General features: G+C 39.8%; 2 protein-coding genes across 3 annotated transcripts in view; both read left to right on the plus strand.

The window, feature by feature from the left end:
* Positions 1–20,531, plus strand: part of ABCG5 (ATP binding cassette subfamily G member 5) — a 180,715-nt gene that overhangs the window by 65,653 nt on the left and 94,531 nt on the right. The window lies entirely within an intron of this gene.
* Positions 1–20,531, plus strand: part of LRPPRC (leucine rich pentatricopeptide repeat containing) — a 117,443-nt gene that overhangs the window by 59,163 nt on the left and 37,749 nt on the right. For both annotated transcript variants that reach the window (XR_014509401.1, XM_083432940.1), the window contains exons 24-25: positions 11,076–11,200; positions 11,748–11,854. Coding sequence is in view for 1 of the 2 variants with exons in the window: in XM_083432940.1 (XP_083289066.1) it covers positions 11,076–11,200; positions 11,748–11,854 (232 nt within the window). In the remaining variant the exon portion in view is untranslated. The remainder of the gene's footprint in view (positions 1–11,075; positions 11,201–11,747; positions 11,855–20,531) is intronic.

A 20,531-nucleotide genomic window follows, 5' to 3' on the forward strand; every position in this document is an offset into this window, starting at 1 on the left:
AGTCCTTCCGAGCGCAGCGCTCGCCCACCTGCCCGCCAAACGCCTTGCATCGGGCTGCTGCAGTGGCAAGAGGCAGCGGAGGGGTGCGCTCTCTGCCCCTGGCGACCCTCAAACTCTAGAAGAAGAAGAAGAAGAGGAGTTTGGATTTGATATCCCGCCTTTCACTCCCTGTAAGGAGTCTCAAAGTGGCTAACATTCTCCTTTCCCTTCCTCCCCCACAACAAACACTCTGTGAGGTGAGTGGGGCTGAGAGACTTCAGAGAAGTGTGACTGGCCCAAGGTCACATAGCAGCTGCATGTGGAGGAGCGGAGACGCGAACCCGGTTCCCCAGATTACGAGACTACCGCTCTTAACCACTACACCACACTGGCTCTATAACTCTATAACTCTAAAATTGAACAGCAAAAGTTGGGGATCTAATTACATGCCCAGTCGCCGAATACGCCAGAATCTATTGTACTCTGTAACACCTTTTCCTGTCCTTCCTTAATTCTGAACCTGATTATTTTATTGTCAGAAACAAATGTATTTATACTTTGGCCTGTGTGTATTTCAAGAGTAGGGCAAAAGCTTAATGGGCAAATGCAATTTGTTCTCTTCTGGGAGAAGTCCGGCAAAATTGGAACACATTTCCAGAATTGAGCAGAAGCAGGCAGACTTAAATCAGTTACCTTCCTAAATCAGCCTCCCCCGTTTTGCTGCTTTCCAGGTGTTGCTAATTACAGCACCCTCATCCCTGACAGTTGGCCATGCTGGTTGGTACTCATGGGAGTTGGGAGTCAAAGAGCAGAAAGCTGCTCAAGAATCTGTTGGGCATCAGCAGTGATTGCCAGGTGTTAGACGCCTCTAGTCAGGTTGCTTTCTAGACTGCATCTAGGAATGAAGCTCTCTGAGCCCATAACAGATCTTCTCATGGAATAATCCAGGAGCTAGTGGCAGTCCAGTGTAGTGCAATGCAGAGAGCCTGTGCTGGTATAGCCTCAGCTTGTATGTAGCAGCTGAATGCACATTATTTTCAGGTTTGTGGGCACTACAGTATCCCTGCCCTTTATGGTGCAGTCCTGCGCCTTGTCTACTCAGCAACAAGCTCTTGAGTTGGACTTATTCCCCGTAAACTTGTGTAGAATTGCATCCTTAGGATCCCAGTGATGTCTAGAATCAGGTGGACCACAAAACAAATGTTGCTAAGTCACTTCCAAAAAACCGAAACCCAGCACCAAGAACTTTTGGCTTAAACTTGGTAGCATTCTTAATTAGGAGTACAACTATGATTCTTGCAGATTTCAGGAAATGGTTAGTCGCTGTCTAAATTTAATTCAGGAGTTAAATGGTGTAAATTGAATCCTGAATGCAGTGAGTTGGTTTCACTTGCTCTCATGCTAGGTATTTCTCTCCAATATACTGTAAGGATCAAAAGGGAATCAAATAACATATTAACAGTAAAAACTGAGGTGTCAGAGGGCCCTGCTTTGTATGTGATATTTTATGCAGCATGGGAGAGAGTTCGGTTGCAGCAGCTCCCATGTTACTAGTCTAATGTGAAAAGGAGGGCTTGGCTATAATACACACTTAAGTATATCGGTGGGGTAAGATTTTGTCCTTTTTATGGGTTTAATGGATAAGAAACCATTCAAACCATGCGCAAGGCAGCTTACAACATGAAAAAATACATAACTGTAACATAATAAATGTTATAAACAAGAAATAAAACATCAAGTAATACATAACCAAACTGAACAATTTCCACATAAATCACAAGATCTAAAACAAAGACTGAGAGGAGGTATGATAGACACCTTCAAATATCTAAAGGGCTGACATATGGAAGAGGGAGCAAGCTTGATTTCTCCGGCTCTGGAGGGTGGGACTCAAACAAATCGATTCAATTTCCAAGAAAGGAGATTCCGATTAAACATGAGGAAGAACTTTCTGACAGTAAGAGCTCTTAGACCATGGGTAGGCAAACTAAGGCCCGGGGGCCAGATCCAGCCCAATCGCCTTCTAAATCCGGCCCGCAGACGGTCTGGGAATCAGCATGTTTTTATGTGAGTAGAATGTGTGCTTTTATTTAAAATGCATCTCTGGGTTATTTGTGTGGCGCATAAGAATTCGTTCTTTTTCTTTCCCCCCCAAAACATACTCTGGTCCCCCATAAAGGCCTCAGGGACAGTGGACCGGCCCCCTGCTGAAAAAGTTTGCTTACCCTGTGGAGCAGACTCTGTCAGGCCATTGTGGACTCTCCTTCATTGGAGGTTTTTAAGCAGAGGCTGGATGGCCATCTGTCATGGATGCTTTAGTTGATGACCCTCAGGGTTCCTTCCAACTTTACGATTCCATTCTTTTAACCAACAACAGCAACAACCTGATTGCTCGTTCAGTCTTGGAAATCTTGCCATTTGCTATGCTGAAGGTTGTGCTCACATTGCTCATCAAAAGAAAGTTGGGGCATGTAACTTGTTGGATCAATGTCTTAGCTTGCATTTAGCACTATCATTCACCTTCTGTGGCTTTTAACCCTTGCCTTGCCTACGATTGTGATTATTAAAATTTGTATATCACCCTTTATCTGAAGATCTCAAGGCAGTTCACAGCATAAAAATGCACAGAATACATAATAAAAACAAAAACACAACAATACCTATTTCAGCATTAAAGATTTGGGCATAAACCAAAGTCCAAGTTTGAGTTCTTCATCCAGTGAGAGTCAGAGCAGTTTTCTTGGCAATTGTCCATTTAAATGTATGTTTAGTTTATCAGCACTATGGTCACTTATCCCAATAGGTTTGACAGCACTTACATCTCAACTCAGGTTCTTTGTGCTCCTCAAGATTAGATCCAGGTTTGCTGAATCTCTGGTCGGTTCGATGACCAACTGTTCTAGGATATAGTCCTAAATGGTATATTGACCTTCTACGTCTTTGTCCAGACCAGCAAATATGTAGCTGGTTTGGGTGAAGGTGCTTTAAGTTATCCATTACAACATTTCCTATTGTAGAGGCTTCCTTGATTTTATTCTTCTTCTCAAGATCTCTTGAGAATTTTCATCAAGTGGACAGTAGCACGTCCCCAGCATAAAATTACTCTTGGGCCCTGGTATCGCCACCCAAAACAATTCTGTGGAAGTGTCAAATAGTATAGTGTTCTGCAAGAAGTAGTGATCTCCCCTTGCCAAAATAGAATGTTTCAATTTTGCTGTATTTGTTATGTGATTGTGCCACTGTTTCTAAAACTTCTGCTTATACTTTTTGTCTGCCTCAGACTATGATCCTAGCAATGCTAGCTTGGAAGTTAATGCAATGTCAGTCAGTGGGGCCCTTTAGTGGAATGTAATTTGAATGGGATGCCTAAAGTAGTCCAACAGAATCTAAGAGCGAACGCAATTTAGATGGAGTTTGGAGATTTGATCCCTTGAAGGCAATAGAATTAAATACTCCAGGTATTATGTGGGTTGCTTGGAGAATTGGTTGGATGGTAGTCCTCTGCTGGCACTAGTTTCCTCAGCAATAATATGGAGAACAATTTTGAAGAGCTCTTCTGGCAAGTCTATGACTAGAAAATATAAATTGCAGTTTGTTAACATATTGAAATAGGATTTCGTTTTTAAATACTCTCAGGGTGCCATAGATTGCTTTACAAGCTAACAATTCCCAGTTATGCTGGTCATTTTTTTATGTTAGAAAGTTGCCACAAATATTCTACTCCTTATCTTTGTGTGGTGAATGTATGGCCAAATGTGGTTAGAGCATCAGATTTGTCACATTCTTGCCTGCAGTCTTAGATCTTGCCACAAGGGGGTGGAAATGGATGACAGTCATTTACTCCCAGGGGGAAAAATGAAAACCGTACTAGGATGAAGTTGCAGTGGGGAGTAAGCCTGTCTCGCAGTCATGTTACGAGCAGGCCTCACCCCCACCAGCAAGAACCATATGGGAAAATAAGGTCTCTCTCACCCACCCCTGGTTCCTTGTGGTATACATTCTCTCCCAATTTTTTCCTCTTTAACATGGCATTTTGATACTCATGTATATTACACGTGCCATTTTTTGGTTCTCAAAATGGGGTAGAGCTGTTGAGATAGGGGGAGACTCAGTGGCTCCCTCAGATTTCTGTGGGACAAACAAAACACGCCATCATAGTTCACTTGCAGCTAAACCTTTGCTTTATTTCAAGTAGGAAAATGCCTATTGGTTTTATTTTTACATGTGCTTTGTCTGTCAAGCCCATAAAACGCAACAATGACATTTATAACTATTTCTAAAGCATTATACATGGCAGAAAATGTTAGAAACTCTACAGAACTCTTGACCACCCATATTATGGGTATATACATAGAGAGAGAGAAATGTCATCTGCATATTGATATCACTAATCCATAGATGACTTTCCTCAGGGGCTTCATATAGATGCAAAACAGCATGGGTAACAATATGAAACCCTGCAAAACCCCATAGGCTGAGAGTCAGGGATGAAGAGAGAGATAGAATCTGGGTGTCCCCAGAACACAGGCTTACTTGATTATATTCTTTCTTTCTTTTTTATATTTTTGTAAGTTGCCCTGAGGGTTTTGGAAACTGCAGGTAGCTTATCCCCAGTTACCCAGGACCAGGGAGGGCAACTGGAGATTTTGGATCCTGCCACCCACATTTGTCATAATGAAAAGCATTTTGCTTGTCTTTTCATAATGGCTCTTTATAGAATTGCTGTTGTTCTTCAGATTGGAAGTAGTACTATTTACTCAGCATTAACTTTTTAGACATTTAAAGTATTATTCTTTCAGCATACTGCTAATAGCATGCCTTTCATTGTTGGGCTTGAGGCTATGTTATCTCAGCATTAGGAATCTAAACCTTTGTTCAACAACTTCTCCTTCGATACTTGGACTTCAAAAAGTGTTGTATGGGAGTTTTAATTGTTACAGACTTTTAAAAAACCACCCAGTTATTATTTACAATAAGGTGTTACGCGGCTGAATACAATAAAAGGTGGAAAGAGTTATTATGGGCACATTTTCCTTGCATTTAAGCTCTCGTCGTTGGATCAAACCTACTGAAACAAAATCATTATTTGGTAGATAAACAGGGCACTGTCAAACATTCCCATTTCTAATTTAAAGTGCCAAATATGGTGTTTTCAGAAAATTATTCCATTAGAAACATTTCATGAAAACCTTGTATAAGAATACCCACTTCCCCCCCTTTCTAATGTGTGATTCTTTTTCTGATACAGAGAGAAAGAATCTGTGGCCCTCGATATGCTGTTGGACTAAATCTCCCATCATTCCTCAACCATTGCCCCTACTGGCTTTGGCTGATGGGAATTGAACAACATCTGGAGGGCCACAGTTTATAGGTTTGCTTGTTTTGTTTCTAGTATAAATTCCCGCCCCTCCTAAATCCTAACTAATTGAGGATCATGTAGTAAGTAGTATGCTCAATAGCAAATCAGATTTGACTACATGATAATGTCGCTGAGAGATAACAGAATCAGATTTAGCTACAAGATGGTGTCACTGAGGGCAAACTCAAGCCACACTGAGAGCAAGGACAGTGCTTCCTGGATCAGTCACATGAGTGATCCCAGCCAGTGGGTGATCATATAAAGCAGAGTTTCCCAAACTTGGGTCTCCAGCTGCTTTTGGACTATGATTCCCATCATCCCTGACCCTAGGGATGATGGGAGTTGTAGTCCCAAAACAGCTGGTGACCCAAGTTTGGGAAACACTGATACAAACAGTCCTTTTTTTTCCAGGGAGTACTGAAGGGTACACAATACTGGCACCTCTTTTTGTTGTTAAAAAGTGGTGGCACTTACTGTAAGAACTTCATGGTGAGTATCGATGCCTATTTTTATAGAAAAAAAGCACTGGATATAAAAATGAGATTATGCTAAAAAGCACATCGAGTTTGGCTACATGATAATGTTTCAGAGGGCAAATGAAACCGACTGAGAAAGATAACAGAAGATAGCAACGTGAATGCATAGGTGAATTTTTTTACAGTCATTGCCCAAAACGTCATTGGAAGACATGGCCTGAAGCACACTGAATAATTTGAGTTCAACCATTTAAGAAATCTTTTTCTGAGGCACAAAATGAGAAAAGCCTCCTCACTGCCAAAATGTTAAACTTGCTTGTAGTTCAGACAAGTGAAAACAACTGATTTAACTGGGTGAAATTTGACTTAGAAATGGAGTGTAATTTCTCAATGGGTTACTGATTAAATCACAACTCCTGCTGTCCGTTGAAGAGACTTATGGATTCATATACACTGCAATCCCTGGACGCAAAATTTTAGCGGTCCCCTTTCTAAGACGTGTTGTGTCTCAGTAGCCCTTGTCTAAGTTTAAATATAGCTATTCATTAAAAATTATGGCAAGTTGTTTTATTCATTTGCTGATTTCTCCTATCAGTCTGTTAAAAATCACTGCTTTTTCTGAACGCCCCTCCCCCAGCAGCTTTTTTGCATCTTTATTTCAAACGTCCACATTATTTCTAGATTGTTTTCTTCCTCTTTAAAACACACTTCTTCTTTTTTTGAGTGAAGCAAAGGTTTGTCTCTCTTACTCCATTATTGCAATTAGAAATTTTGCATCATCAGTGCCAAAGGACAGAAATGGTTCATTTGCCCTAGGAGAACGGGACAGTGATAAGATGATTTTTTTTGTCAAGGATCATTGGGTCGTAATTAAGTTACATTCATTGCTATTGCTTTTTGAAGGATGATTGGTAAATGACAGGCTTCATGTGTTTAGTACGGACAGTGTTCACCAGAGGTTTTTTTTCCCCTCCCTCTCTCCCTCTGTCAGAAAATCCTGTTGAGCCTGATAATGTAAATGTGGCATTTTATTCTGAACAAAAGAGCAGGGAAATGAGCTATCTTGTCTAATCATTCAGTTGTTTAACACCGACTTCCAGTTTAGACTCAATTGGCTGGAAAGCACTTGACATGTGAAGTTAGTGCTGTTCGGAACGCATGTTTGAGTAAATTTTAAAGTAAGTGACAGCTAAATTGTACCTAGGGAAATTACAAAGCCTTCAACACAGTTAATTTTTTTGGGAGGATTAGTTGTAATTGCAACACCAGTCTCCTTGAAAATTCCTCGTTATAGCTGATGAACGGAAGGGGGGGCATTTAGCTCTTTCAAGAGCCCCGTTCTCTTAACAGAATATTTTTTTAAGCTGATTGTACCTTACTGAATTGATTTCCCTCCACACTAACATATGCTTCAGATTTGCAGAGGGATTTGTTTTTGAGGCATTCTCTGTGGTTTTCTTTCCCAGAGTCCCTTTTTTCCCCTCTTTCTCCCTCCCCTTTTTTATTTCTTCCTCTCTAGCGATTTCAGGTTTGAGAGCTTTTCAATCAGTAAACCCCTTAGGTAAATTGCCACTTCACTAACACTTTATGCAGAACACTGAAGCACTTCATTCCAATTAAAATCAATATTTAGAGTATTCTTTTTTTTTTTTATCAAGCAGGCTTCTAGGTTTGGAAAAGTTGTTTATAGCAAGTAAAGAAGGTAAGGTTGAGAAAGTGGCACCCTTTAAGCAAGAAGATTTCTTGTATTTTTTTACTCTTTCTTGCCATTCAGGGCCACACATAATTTATTGTTCAATCAGTTTGAGATCTCAGCTAGTTTTGTGAGCAATCACATATTGGCTCCTTGGAAGATTGGAATAGTTACCTTGCGCCTTACTCTTATCTGAAGCAAAATGTTTTGGTCTGCCATCCTAAGCACACATACCTGGGCATAAGACCCATTTAGCAGTATGAGATTTATTCCTGTGTATGCCTGCATAGGATTGGACCAGGGCTTATCAACCTTTTTAAGCCTGTGGGCACATTTTGATTTTTGAGTGAGTGCCTCTGGTTACTTCTCGCCCTCTTCCCCCACCCCACCCTGAGATGGAAGGAAATAAGCACATATTACAAACTTTGCTTTGTCAAGGGATCCGGGTAAAATTAGGATCCAGTAGAATTAACCTGATCCTTGAAAAATTCATAAAGGGAAAGAGGAAATGGGAAAGACGGTCACTGTTCCAACTTCCTCCTTCAGCTCAGGCATTCCTGGATAAAATTTCTTCTATGTCACAGAAATCCAAATTAAGATGTGTTTTGCTGTGTCAGGACTGTCATGACATCATGTGAGTGTTGAGACTAATACACATGATTGCAGCTGACATGCAAGTTAGAATGGAATGGGATAGTATTTCCTTTTTATCACGATTTCACTATTCCATTTACATAGAACAGCAAAGTGCCATGTGTTCTAAAGCCCACATTGAACAGCAAGATGAGTATAGATGAAATAGCTCAATTGTCTAGTGAACTGCTCAGTTTTGTGTTTTGAATTTATTAGCTGCTTGCTTTAATTCTGTGTCTTTAAAGTAAATGTAATCTGATAGTAGTTCCCATCAAATAGAACCTTAAAGATAGCTTTTTAGATCAGATATATAGTGATACCTCGTTTTTTGAACGTAATCCGTTCTGGAAGACCATTCGAGTTCCGAAACGTTTGAAAACTCAATACAGAAGCCGTGTGGCATGTTCAACTTCCAAGACTTGTTCGGAAACCGAAGCATTTATTTCTGAGTTTACGACATTCAAAAACCGAAATGTTCGTCAACAGAGACATTCAAAAACCGAGGTACCACTGTTTCTGTGCTTCAAACGTTAGCTTAGCTACCTTCATTTGATATAAGCCAAAGGTAGTCTAGTGGGAAGTGTTCCTTTGCAAGCCCTGCTGGAAGGGATCTCCTGCATATCACACATTTGAGTGGAGCTTTGAACAAGGGAACTTCTTGCCTGACCTATAAGATCCTGTCTACTAATTTATGTATAATAGCTGCATTCTATAGGTATGCTGCAAACAAATATGATTGGCCCAGGCAGTTTTGCTTGTCCACAGGGGCACCGCCAATTCTGTCAGTTTTCCCACAGCGCTGGCTGAAGCCCCTGGTGTTGCATGAGGTCCTTTTGGTGGGTTCCCTCAGTTGTAGTCAGAAGGGTGGCATCAACGCCTCACAAGCACACATGGTAGTTTTGATCCACACCCTTGAATTTCTTTGCGTTATGTAAAAATAATTGGCTTCTTAAACTTGGATGATATGGAACTAGCTTTTTGCAGTCTCTTGAAACCAGACCTCAGAAGCCGTGGTAGTACAGTGTTACCTCGGGTTACAGACACTTCAGGTTACATACGCTTCAGGTTACAGACTCCGCTAACCCAGAAATAGTACCTCGGGTCAAGAACTTTGCTTCAGGATGAGAACAGAAATCGTGCTCCGGTGGCGCAGTGGCAGCAGGAGGCCCCATTAGCTTAAGTGGTGCTTCAGGTTAAGAACGGACCTCCAGAACGAATTAAGTACTTAACCCGAGGTAACACTGTATTGTAGCGTTCGCATAACGCTAGATGAAACGTTGAGTTTATGATTGGCAAAACATTTACAAATGCTTAGACATACATTCATGGCTACTTGTACGTTAACCCCTGTTCATTTCCAGGACTCATTATTTTACGCAAACAGGCTAAATACCTTCAGAAATATATATCTGGAGCATGAACACTATTAATGTGTCTGTTTGATTGGCATTCTAATTTATTCATTCATTTATTGATAGCTTTGACCTAAACAGTCAATTTCGGGCTGTGGGGATGCAGCTGAAACAGTACCATTGCTCTTTTCAGAGTCACTGTCAGAAGCTGAGCATAAACATTGAGAACTTGAATGTATAAATTTGATTGCACCCTAGGTGGAATTATTGGGAGTTCTCAAGCTGTTTCTATGGGTGTTAACTGAACTTGCAACCAGAGCAGAAGAAAACACTGATTATATAAAGCTTTATACCCATCTGTGGTAGCTACCATAGTATTTCTTTTGTATGACAGTAATCTAGCCGGCATCATCCACTTGCAGTTTTGAAATTAACCTGTAATTTAGTCTTCACCCCAAATGACAATAATTCAAATGACTCTGTGGGGTGCCAGAAGATGCTCTGTAAACAGGGCTCAGTAAAGGGGTTAAGGTAGCGATCCATCAAGCTCGGCTCATTTTTTTACAGTTTCGTATGGAATGCAGTAAAAGCGCTTCTAAATTTGTATTTAATTTCATAATATTTTTCAGAATTAGAATACCTTCTGAAAATAGTTGTGGAATGGACTTTTCTTTTTTTAAAAAATCACATAATTTGTTGTATTGGTTATGTGATGGCATAACACAATATAATGTAAGTTCAGAATGCTAAAATAAGCTTTTTCTGAAGACACTGAATTGTGCTGCTAATGTTTTTTATAATTTTCAGTATCGCCAAAACTAACTGTTCATAGTATATAATCAAAATGTTTTATAAACAGCTTTCTTAAACACATAGGTTAGACCAATGTTGTTGAATGAGAGGGGCTCACACTCAATGTTAGCAGAGTTCATTAAAAAAAATGCACCCAGCTTCTGTGGACCCCGTTATCATTCAGATTAGATCTTTCTTCGTATTTTCTTCAAAGAACTTCCTGTATAATAAAGTAGGGCCATCTAGATATGAGAACTCATATGTGACCATTCTTTTGATCCGTCAGTTAATGAATAAAATTAGATTATAATAATTTGTGTATTGTACAAAAGTCAAAATAAGTCTCTTTTTGAGGTTCCCGGTGAAGTCTTAGGAAATGAATTGGATGCATTGTATCTCCTCGATCCTTTTTTGGACTGGACTGGAGTACGATAGGTGACTGTTTCTGAGGTTCAGTGTATACGTTGTTGTTTTTCTTCCATCTAAAATCCCTGCAGGATTTGACATCCTTCCACAGGGCCTGCAAGACAGAGCTGTTCCACCAGGCCTTTGGCCAAGGCACAGTCTGGCCCCCTCCTTCTGTAATCCTCATAGAACTCTAGCCCAATGGTTGCCATTAATTTGATTCTGAATTGATTTTAGAATGTATTTCAGTTAATTGTGATTTTATGTAAACTGTGCTATTTTTACTGTTGTTAGCCGCTCTGAGTCCAGCTTTGGCTGGGGAGGGCGGGATATAAATATGATGATGATGATGATGATGATTAACATGTTGTGGATTTTCTTTTAAGGGATGACATAGAAGCAGCCATGGAAGCTGTGTTTGACTGCTATAGGAAGTATGGCAGCTTTCCTAGACTTCACGATGTCTTGAGCAGATTAATACACAAAGGAAACACCGAACTGTTGCAGAAAGGTTGGTTGCTGCTATTATGGATTGGGATTTTCTTCTGTTCTTGCCCTGCATTATGGTAGGGGGACACCTTAACCCAACCAGTTTTAGCCATTTATTACTGAGGGTCACAGCAGTAATGTTTGGAATCACATGTTCAAACCATGTCCTGTGATCAAGAAGAATTATTTAAAAGTTTTCGGGGGTACCATAATATCCCAAAGACTTCACAAAACAAACTTAAATCCATTGATTCCAATAGGTCTACTCAGTATGATGGCCAAACTCTGTGCAGTTCTGTGCTTGAAGACTATTTAGCTCCACAATTCATAAATTTCCCCCTATAAATCTTCATCAGAAAAAGACCAGTCTTTCTGATATGGTAAAAATCAAACTCATCTAGAAAGTGGTGCATGGATGGAGAGGTGAACATGTCTTTAGATCATCTAGGTATAAGTGATCACATGATGCTATGGCATGGGTGTCCAGTGACTCAGCCATTTGCCTTGTGACATGTTCCTTTTGACTCTAATCAGGTAACCTAATCTGCTTTTTATGAATGTTCCTATAGCAATGGATTTCATCAGCCAAGAGAGAGGTGAAATGATGATGCTCTATGATCTCTTCTTTGCCTTCCTGAATACTGGCAAATATAAAGAAGCCAAGAAGATCATTGAGGTGAGACTATAACTACAGTACTCTAATCATACAACTATTTAGAGTTTTAATTAGAATTATATATTTAAAGTTTTTAACCTTTAATTAGTCTTGTTCTGATTAATGTTAATAGAATCCAATCCTAGTAATGAAAGATGGGGGGTGGAGGAGTCAGGGGAAGACTAGGCTTCCTTTTCCCCCATTGTGTATAATTACAGTTAGAAGCGAGGCGGCCTGGCTGTATATTGGAATTGTTTCCTTACTTTGTCAAATTCACTCTTAAATATCCAAATGATATTTGCATATTAAATCTCGGATTGTGGAACAATTAAATTAAACCTGCATTCCTGGGTGTAAAGTTGCTAATCCTCTTTCCCAACAAATTCTTTGTTCTTTAAAGCACTGGAATTTAATTTGCTGCAGACCACGCTCAGATTTATTTGTAATGCTTGTCTACCAGTTAATCAGCCAAACAAGTGCTGTCTGCTACTGTTTGGCATTTAATTTAGCATTTTTTTCCTTCCCACTATGGTAAGCAGCTTATAGAAAGTGGTAGGTGACAAACTTGGTCTATTTAGGATTAGTATATTTTATCTAGGCTTGATTGAAATTTTGCTTACTGAAATTGATAAGTCAAAAGGGCAGCCTCAGAGCCTTCCCAGATTGTGATTATTTTCCTCTAACACAGTTGCATTTCTCCCCCCGCCCCTCCCAAACTCCATATTAGTTGACCAGTTTACATTAGTGAGAGGAAAAGAGAGAAGTTAATCTTTTTGCAAAGATGAGGCTAAGCTTTTCAAATGTGAAGGGAAAGAACCCAAAGGTCCTTTTAGTAAATCACAAGGTGACTTATTAATAATTGCTTAAATTAAAAAAGTGAAAGAAAATACTGAATGGTATTCACAGCTTTGCCTGAATTATTGTTTCAGTGGTAATTTTGAGTGAACTACCTGATCTGATTGGGTGAATTTGGTTCTGAAAAACCAACAGCTTTATCGAAAAGGTTAAAACAATAAAATAAAGGGAGGGAATTAGAGATGTGAAGGCCTAGAAAAACAAAAATGTGGCAAGAGAAAAAGTCCTTATACATCGAACTTTTCTTCAACCTCCCCTAAATACTTAATCTACCATCACCCCTAAACTGCTTGCCCTGTTGGTGTCTAAACAAGAAGACTCTGGCCCTGCAGTCTATTTGCACTTTTTGTCTTAGAAACCCCCCAAAACTTTAAACAAATTCCTTTCATTTTTGTTTTTCCTAAATAACCACTCACTTAACTTTGTGTTTTACTTAGGGATTAGCAAATATAATGTCAACAGACGACAACAGCCTAAAACATTAATTTCAGAAACTTTCCCTCTTGCTAGTTTATCGGAAGAGAAAGTAGACATCTGGCATTCTTGCTTGTCCTTTTTATGTTGGATTAAGATTTCTTAGTTTTGCATAATCTTGATGGAGCCTCATCTAAGCTTTTTTAATATGCTTCATTCACTTTTCAGCTCTTTAATTTTGCTTGTTCTCCTGTGCCAAAGACCAATCTGTAGCAATTACAGAATCTTGGGCTATAATTTGTTTAGAAGGGATAGATAGGCAGCAAGCTAGGGGTTTACGTATATGCGTAGTGACAATTTGTGTTTTACCTCTTGGTATGAGTGTTTATTTACAAGTTTCATCCAAGAGGAATAGTATTCCCTGGTCCAAAGACCTGGTGTAGATGTAGTAGTTCCTTGCAAACAATAGCCGGCACAGATTGGGAGCCAGGCTTTTGAACCTGTTCCCAGCATTGGCCAGTGGATATGCAACCATAGTTAGTTTGTGTTAACATGGTTTGCACCTGAGTACCTAATATGAAGCTTAGGTTAATGCTAGACTCATAGACTTCCTATTATTTGGACTGAAGTTGTCTGTATATGAATAAAGTACACGTTCAGCTACTTGAAGTGGTTTGAAATATATGAAGTACAGAGATATTGTTACGTTTGGAGGGGGGAAGTGCACCTTTAAATAGGTTTATTAAGTAGTTATTATTATTATTATTATATATTGAATTTATATACAACCCTATACCCGGAGTTCTTAGGGTGGTTCACAGAACAAAATTCTGAATCTTATTTTTAGTAATTTAATAATTAATTAAAATAATTTAATAAACACACTTTTCTTGAGTAGACTGTCATTTTAATGATCTGAACTGCTTTAAACTTTTGTTGATGTATTTTATTTTATTATTGCTGTGCACCACCCTGATAGTTTGAGAGAGCCGTATACAAATGCATTTGTAAATAAATGCAAATTAAAAACAATCTGTATGCATATTGTACTCTAGGAGGCATAGTTTGTTCAGAATCGAGTATACACTTTCAGAGTTACCACTAAATACATTACTTCTAGCCACTATTGCCACTAGAGGGCCGTGAAAATATGTGTCCCAGGCTCTTTAGACTCGTCTCCCCATGTAATATCTGAAACCAAAGGGGCACATTGGTTGCTAGATATGAATTTTCCCCCAGCTCTCCTACTCCACTAAAAGTGCATCAGAAATATCTTAAAAGTACATTAAAACCACAGCATAAAACCCCCAAACAGTACAAATCAGTGGCAGGTGTTTTTAAAGTTCCCTTATCCAGCCTGCCCTTCTGCAAAAAACCTTCCTGAAGAGCTATGTTGTAAGCTATGCCTATCGATTAAACCACAAGAATCTCCTCCCCTTCAGATCACAAGGCCTGGGCTGGCACATATGGAGAGAAGCATCCCTTCAAATATGTGGGACTTAAGTTGAACAGGGCTTTGAAAGTCAACAAGCACCTTGCATTGGGTCTAGCAGCACAGCCGTTATCATATGAGTTACGTTTGCTTCCTAATTTGTGAAACTGGGTATTCCAGAATATCACGGCCTGATATAATGCAGTGAATATCCCTGTTTCAAACTGTGTCTCTGTTAGACTGTGTCTCTGTTAGACTGTTTAATCTGACAATGTGAAGATGATACCTGTTTGTGGGGAAAAAATCTTTAGTGCTGCTGACAGCAGCTCATTCTTGTGAATAACCCAGCTGCACGAGAAAGCTGTTACTAGTGTGCTTTGTGTTAAAAAGTTCAATGTGTGATATTTCACTCTTATTTTAATGTTTCCACATCCTTTGTGCCATTTTTCCTACTGCTGTTGTAGCACCAACTTTGGGTACAATATTATGCTCCCCAAAGAATCTGTTCAGTGTAAGAATGTTGACAGGACTCAAATGTTCAAGTGATTCTTGAGATACTTGAGAGTAAAAGCAAGATGATGGCACTCAGACCTGACAAGGGAGCTACTTAGGATTGATTATATACATATAATGTTTAGTGAAATTAAAGCAATACAGTGATTTCAGAACAGCATTGGACATGCATTACAATACCAACCGATTTCTAGATACCATTGGTTTTGTATGTTTTTAATCTACTGTAAAAACCATGAAAATATTTCTGGGTCCTGAGATTGAGAGATTACAGCTCCCTTTCATCCAAATTGCTTTTTCTGCGTATCTGTATAAAATCAACATGGAACTCAATTTTGTAGTGGAGATAAAACTATTGTAGCAAGATGTTCCTTTATTTGTAAAGTATGATTTCATTTTAATATAGATGTTCCAAAGAAATTTAGCTTCCTAGATTATTGATGTGACCTATTGAGCATGAGAGATGGCTGGAACAAATTATTTTGCATGGTGTGTGCGAGAGAGATGTTGGTATATGCTGCCTTTGAATATAGTTCGGAAGCTACAGCTGGTAGTTCAGAGGCCAGATACAACACCAATCCTGGCACCAGTTGGCTATCAATTCAAAGTGCTGGTTTTGACCTCTAAAGCCTTATGCACCCAGGACTCTGATACCTCAAGGACACCTCGTAAATCAACCCAGGCCCTGTGTTCGGCATTTAAGACACTTCTCTTTGTGCCCCCTCTGAAGGAAGTGCAAATGGTGGCAACATGGCATAAGGCCTTCTCAGTGGTGGCTCCCTGTTTGTGGGGTGCTCTCCCCAAGGAGTCACACCTAACACCACTATCTGAGGTAGAAGGAGTTCAATCTGCCCTTTTATACGTGTTATCGGTGAGAATTTTAGGTTTCTTTTCCTTTGTTTTTAATGTTTGTTTTTGTAAGACACTTTTGTTTAGAAGGTGAATAATGAATAGATTAATGATACAATGCATATGCTGGGAAAACAGTATGTAGTGTAAATAATAATAGGTTAATATTAAGGCTCTTCTTATGTTCTTTTGTAAAATCTCTCGCCCGCCCCCCACATAGCTGGGAGGAGGAATTTCTGTTCCACTTTTGATAAACCAGTTTATCATGTCATTTTGGATCTGGAACAATGGTCAACTGTAGTTAAAATGCCTACTTCGGTAACTATGATTTGAAGTTGGCTTGTTTTGTCCCAGACCACTTGTTAATATTAACTTCAGTTTGTTCATCCAGATGGCACTACAAGGTGCAGGTAAGCAATACTTTCTGAACTCTTCCTCCAGGTTGCTTGGGAAGAAGAGGGATAAGGGACGGTGCACGAGCCCAAGGCTCACTGCGACTTTCCCCTGATTGTTCACATTGCATTGACCTATGCTTTAGGACAACCTTGCTAGTGAGCCCCAAAAAGCTTAAGGTCTGCAAAAACTCCCCTGCATTTTACTCTTAACAGGGGCTTGTTGTTATGGTGGTGGTGGTTGTCAAAAGGCAAGCTGGTGATGGGGAAATAGAGTTCTGTCTGCTTCCTCTGACATGCCATTGATTTCTATGAAGGACATGCAGGAAGGGTCTCATCCTTCTGTGCTGGCTGTGGAAGAAGTGGCTTTCTTCTGAGGGCAGCACAAAAACCAAGCAAGCAGCAGCACCAGCAGATTCCCCCATATATGTGTGTGTGTGTGTGTGTGTGTGTGTGTGTGTGTATCTACAGTTCTGTTGTTGTGAGCGATAACCAAAGATCACCTCTGTCCATTATGTTAAGGCAGTTCCACGTTAGGCTGAGTAAATAATTCACACGACTGAAACCTGATTCTACCATATACGAAGTAGGAATCCCATCCAGCGGGAAGCACGGTCCCTTCTCTGTTCATTCTACTTCTCTGTTATCTGTTCTGTTCACTTCTCCCTTCCCTCTGTGGCCCCCTAGTCTCGTGCCGTGGCCCCCCATTTATGCAATTTTCACCTGTGGCCCCTTTGGAATATCCTGGGGGTCCTCAGGGGGGCATATGGCCCCCGGTTGAGAAACGCTGGTGTACATAGTGTGTGCAATAAAATATAACACGCCAATAAAATGACGGGCCGATTTAAAAATGGGGAAAGTTCCACCGGCCTGGCTACATCAAAAGGTCTTAAGGTGACACCTGGGAACCAGAAGCAAGGGTGCCAGATCACTCTATCCCTCCTGTGGCAGCCCTCGGGCTCACCTGGAGGGACACTGATACATTCACTTGCTTGGAGTTCCTGGTTGCCATGCAGTGTGAATATGGCCAGTATGATGCAACCTCTGATCCAGCCCATTTCCTGCACTATTTGAATAATTCTGCAGAGTGGTGCAGGAGAAGAAAGAAGGCTGTATCAGAGAAATGAGTAGGACATAGAGTTCGAATTTGAGACACCCCATTGGAATATGAAGAATAAGACATTAAAAGTGCAAGGTGTATGTGAATAGATTAATGGCCCACAATATCTTCATCTTAGAAAAGTTCAGAGTGTGTTGGTAACTGGCTATCATAGCCTTTCATAAACAAGTCCTTGTTTACTTTAAAGTTATAGCAGAGGAAGAAATTAGACATAACAGCATGGAATATTTCAATGTTAGTACAATCTTCATAGCCATAGCTGGAAATTCAAGGCTTTGGGCTGCCTGAATGGTATATGCCCCGAGATGGAAAGAAGAAACTGTTCCAACGAAAGATGATTGGCAACTAAAACTGAGGGAACAAACAGAGATGGCAAAACTCACTGGAAGAATAAGAGATCAGGATGAGAGACTTCTTTTTTTTTAACAGAATGGGAAAAAATTGTTGAATATATGAAGAGAAATTGTAAACAATTAAAAACGTTAGCAGGATTGACCTAAACATGAGCAGTAAGAAATATTTAAAAGGGAACATAAAGGATACATTTGTAAATAGGTTTGAATTGGTTATGCAGTAAGAATATGATATAGAATAAGGAACTGCAAGAGGGGGAGGGAAGCCAAAGAAAATGTAGGTTGAATTTGTTTAGATTTAATTTTTGTTGTTAAAACACTGTAAAATGCAAAAATGATTATTACTATTTTTTGAAAGGATGTTCAAGGCTGTTTTTTTTACTCATGTGTGAGACAACTGCCCATTGGAGCCGGAGCTGTAGCTGCCATAGCTGTGTTTTATTAATACTGCTGCTGCTACTAACACCACAACCATTTATTAACTTACAAATCTCCTTTTACTTAAATATCTTAAACAAGTTTACCGCCATGTCATAAAAACAGATAAAATAATTTTTAGAAAACAACAAGGCTGAAAATAGGTTTAAAAACAATACAAAATGAACACCTACGGCAGAGACCTTTTTTATCCAGCTGGCAAGGCTTGTTGAAACAAAAGTGACCTCAATTGTTCTCAGAAAATACTGATAGTAGGTGTCTGCCGTATCTCGGCAGGAATGCTGGTTCTACAGAATAGGCTCTCAGAAGGCTTTTTTGCTGTAATGCTTTTATGGCAGGATGCTACCTTGGATCCGAATACATGATTTAAACAAACTTGCTTTTATTGTTGCTTTTATTTGGGGGGGCGTGTCAGTAATCTTTTTTGCCAATTTCAATCAGCATCTCACCTGCCCTCCCAGCTCCCACCCCCTAGTTGCACCTCTACTACACAACATTGCACACCCTCTGGGTGGCTTCCGGAGCGGTTTTTCAGAGGGCACAGGAAATCTATGGTGCCCACACCATTCTCTGATTCCAGGCCTTTGGGCGGTGAAAGAATATTTAGTTAAGCTTCACATGAAGACATTAAAATAGTTATTTTGCGCACGCACCAATAGCCGCAAACAAACAACAGTAGAAAAGCAATTTGGGCTGCTGTCCAAATACATAATTATCCATAGGGAGAAGTCAAAACAATAGAGCAGTAAAGATTACATTGTAAAGCAGAATACTGTTTTAAGCCTCATATGGTATTGAAAAGAAAACATTTTAGAAAACTGAATGGAGAATGGATAAAAAGCTGTCTTTTCCAGAAGGAAGGCAAGTAACAATCAGTGGTGTGTTGTTGCTGCCAAACTTAATGTTTTCACTTTGAGTGATCTGTAAGTAAAAGAAAATAAAAGCCACAAGTTATTGAAGATTTTTTTTTGTAGGTTACAGCATAGGTTCTCCCTTTTTCTTTTCTTTTTACAATGTACTGCATTACAGCTGTCTCAATTTCAGACCAGGCACAATGCTGAAAATTCAGTAAGATGGTTAGAGATAAGCCACAAATATGGACTATCGTGCAAGCCCTAGAGATTTAGTTAATCTGACCTAGATGTTCTTTTGATGATTGAGAACCTACTATATGTGAAAACACTTCTCAATTTCAAAATGAAACACAAGAATATCCACTGTATAACTCAGCTGTCCTTGTAGTGATGGGCACAGCAATCATTTCTTAACAGAGGAGGATTTGCTATATAAAGTTTTCAGCTTTTAAAGCCATTTAGATCATTGGCATTTGGAGCAGCAATGATATTGAAAGTTGGAAGTGAATGCCGCATTTGAGTTTTGCTATGTCACAAAGAGGATTATCTAGAGATTCAAGTAACATACTTCTTCTCTTTTAATTTCCATGGGCATGTTGTATAAGATCTTAATTCTTTAGTTCTCACTGGTTCCCCACCCCCCACCCCCAGTCTTGTGAAATTGTTTAAGAGATCATCAGATGGGGGGGGGGGGGAGGCATAAGAGGTGTATTTAAAACCAGCAAGCACTTCTTCTGTATGCATTCACTTGCCAATATCACGTGTGCTATGAAATTATACACAAGTGGTTTCTGTTTATCGTTTGCTTGATGGTCATATATCCATATGACATAAAATAATGATTTGATAGTCCTATGCTAAAAAGATACAAGGGGGGGGGGGAGAGAACCCTGGCATCTTAGAGCAGGGTTTTTCCAGGTGGACATTATGGTTGCCAGATCACATTCAGTCTTGGCAGTTGTGGGGAGGACATCAGAGGTAGCACCCAGCATTGTCACCCTGTTAACTTTCTTTAAAAAGTTCAGTGCTGTGCCATTGGGCTCCCTTTGTGTAGTAATTTATCAGATTCACAGCATCAATAGTGCTACAGCATTGGGTACTGGGAGAAGTAGAGTGCTTGAGAAGGAAAGGAAGGAAGGAGGGGAGAGAGAGATGAACCACCAAGTTTCTAAAATGCCACTGAGAGTTCTTCTACTTCCACAAACTTTGCCAGATTGCTTTCAGCAAGTTTCTGATAATTTCTATCCCAGTCATGACGTTGGAGCTTGCTTTGGACTTTCCATGAATCAATATTGGTTTAGAACTTTTGGTAGGATGTACCACTCTGCAATGTTGCAATACAGATGAAGTTAGAGAACAGCTATAGTTGGCTGCAGAATGTCCCCACTATTCATTGTAAAAGGCCAGAATGTGGGACTATGCTTGGGGACAGGAGGGGGGCAGGCAGGAATTTTGCTTTTTGACTATGTTTCTATAAT

This window comes from Podarcis tiliguerta, assembly GCF_965153285.1.
Source record: "Podarcis tiliguerta genome assembly, chromosome: 3".
In the NCBI taxonomy this organism is placed as follows: domain Eukaryota; kingdom Metazoa; phylum Chordata; class Lepidosauria; order Squamata; family Lacertidae; genus Podarcis; species Podarcis tiliguerta.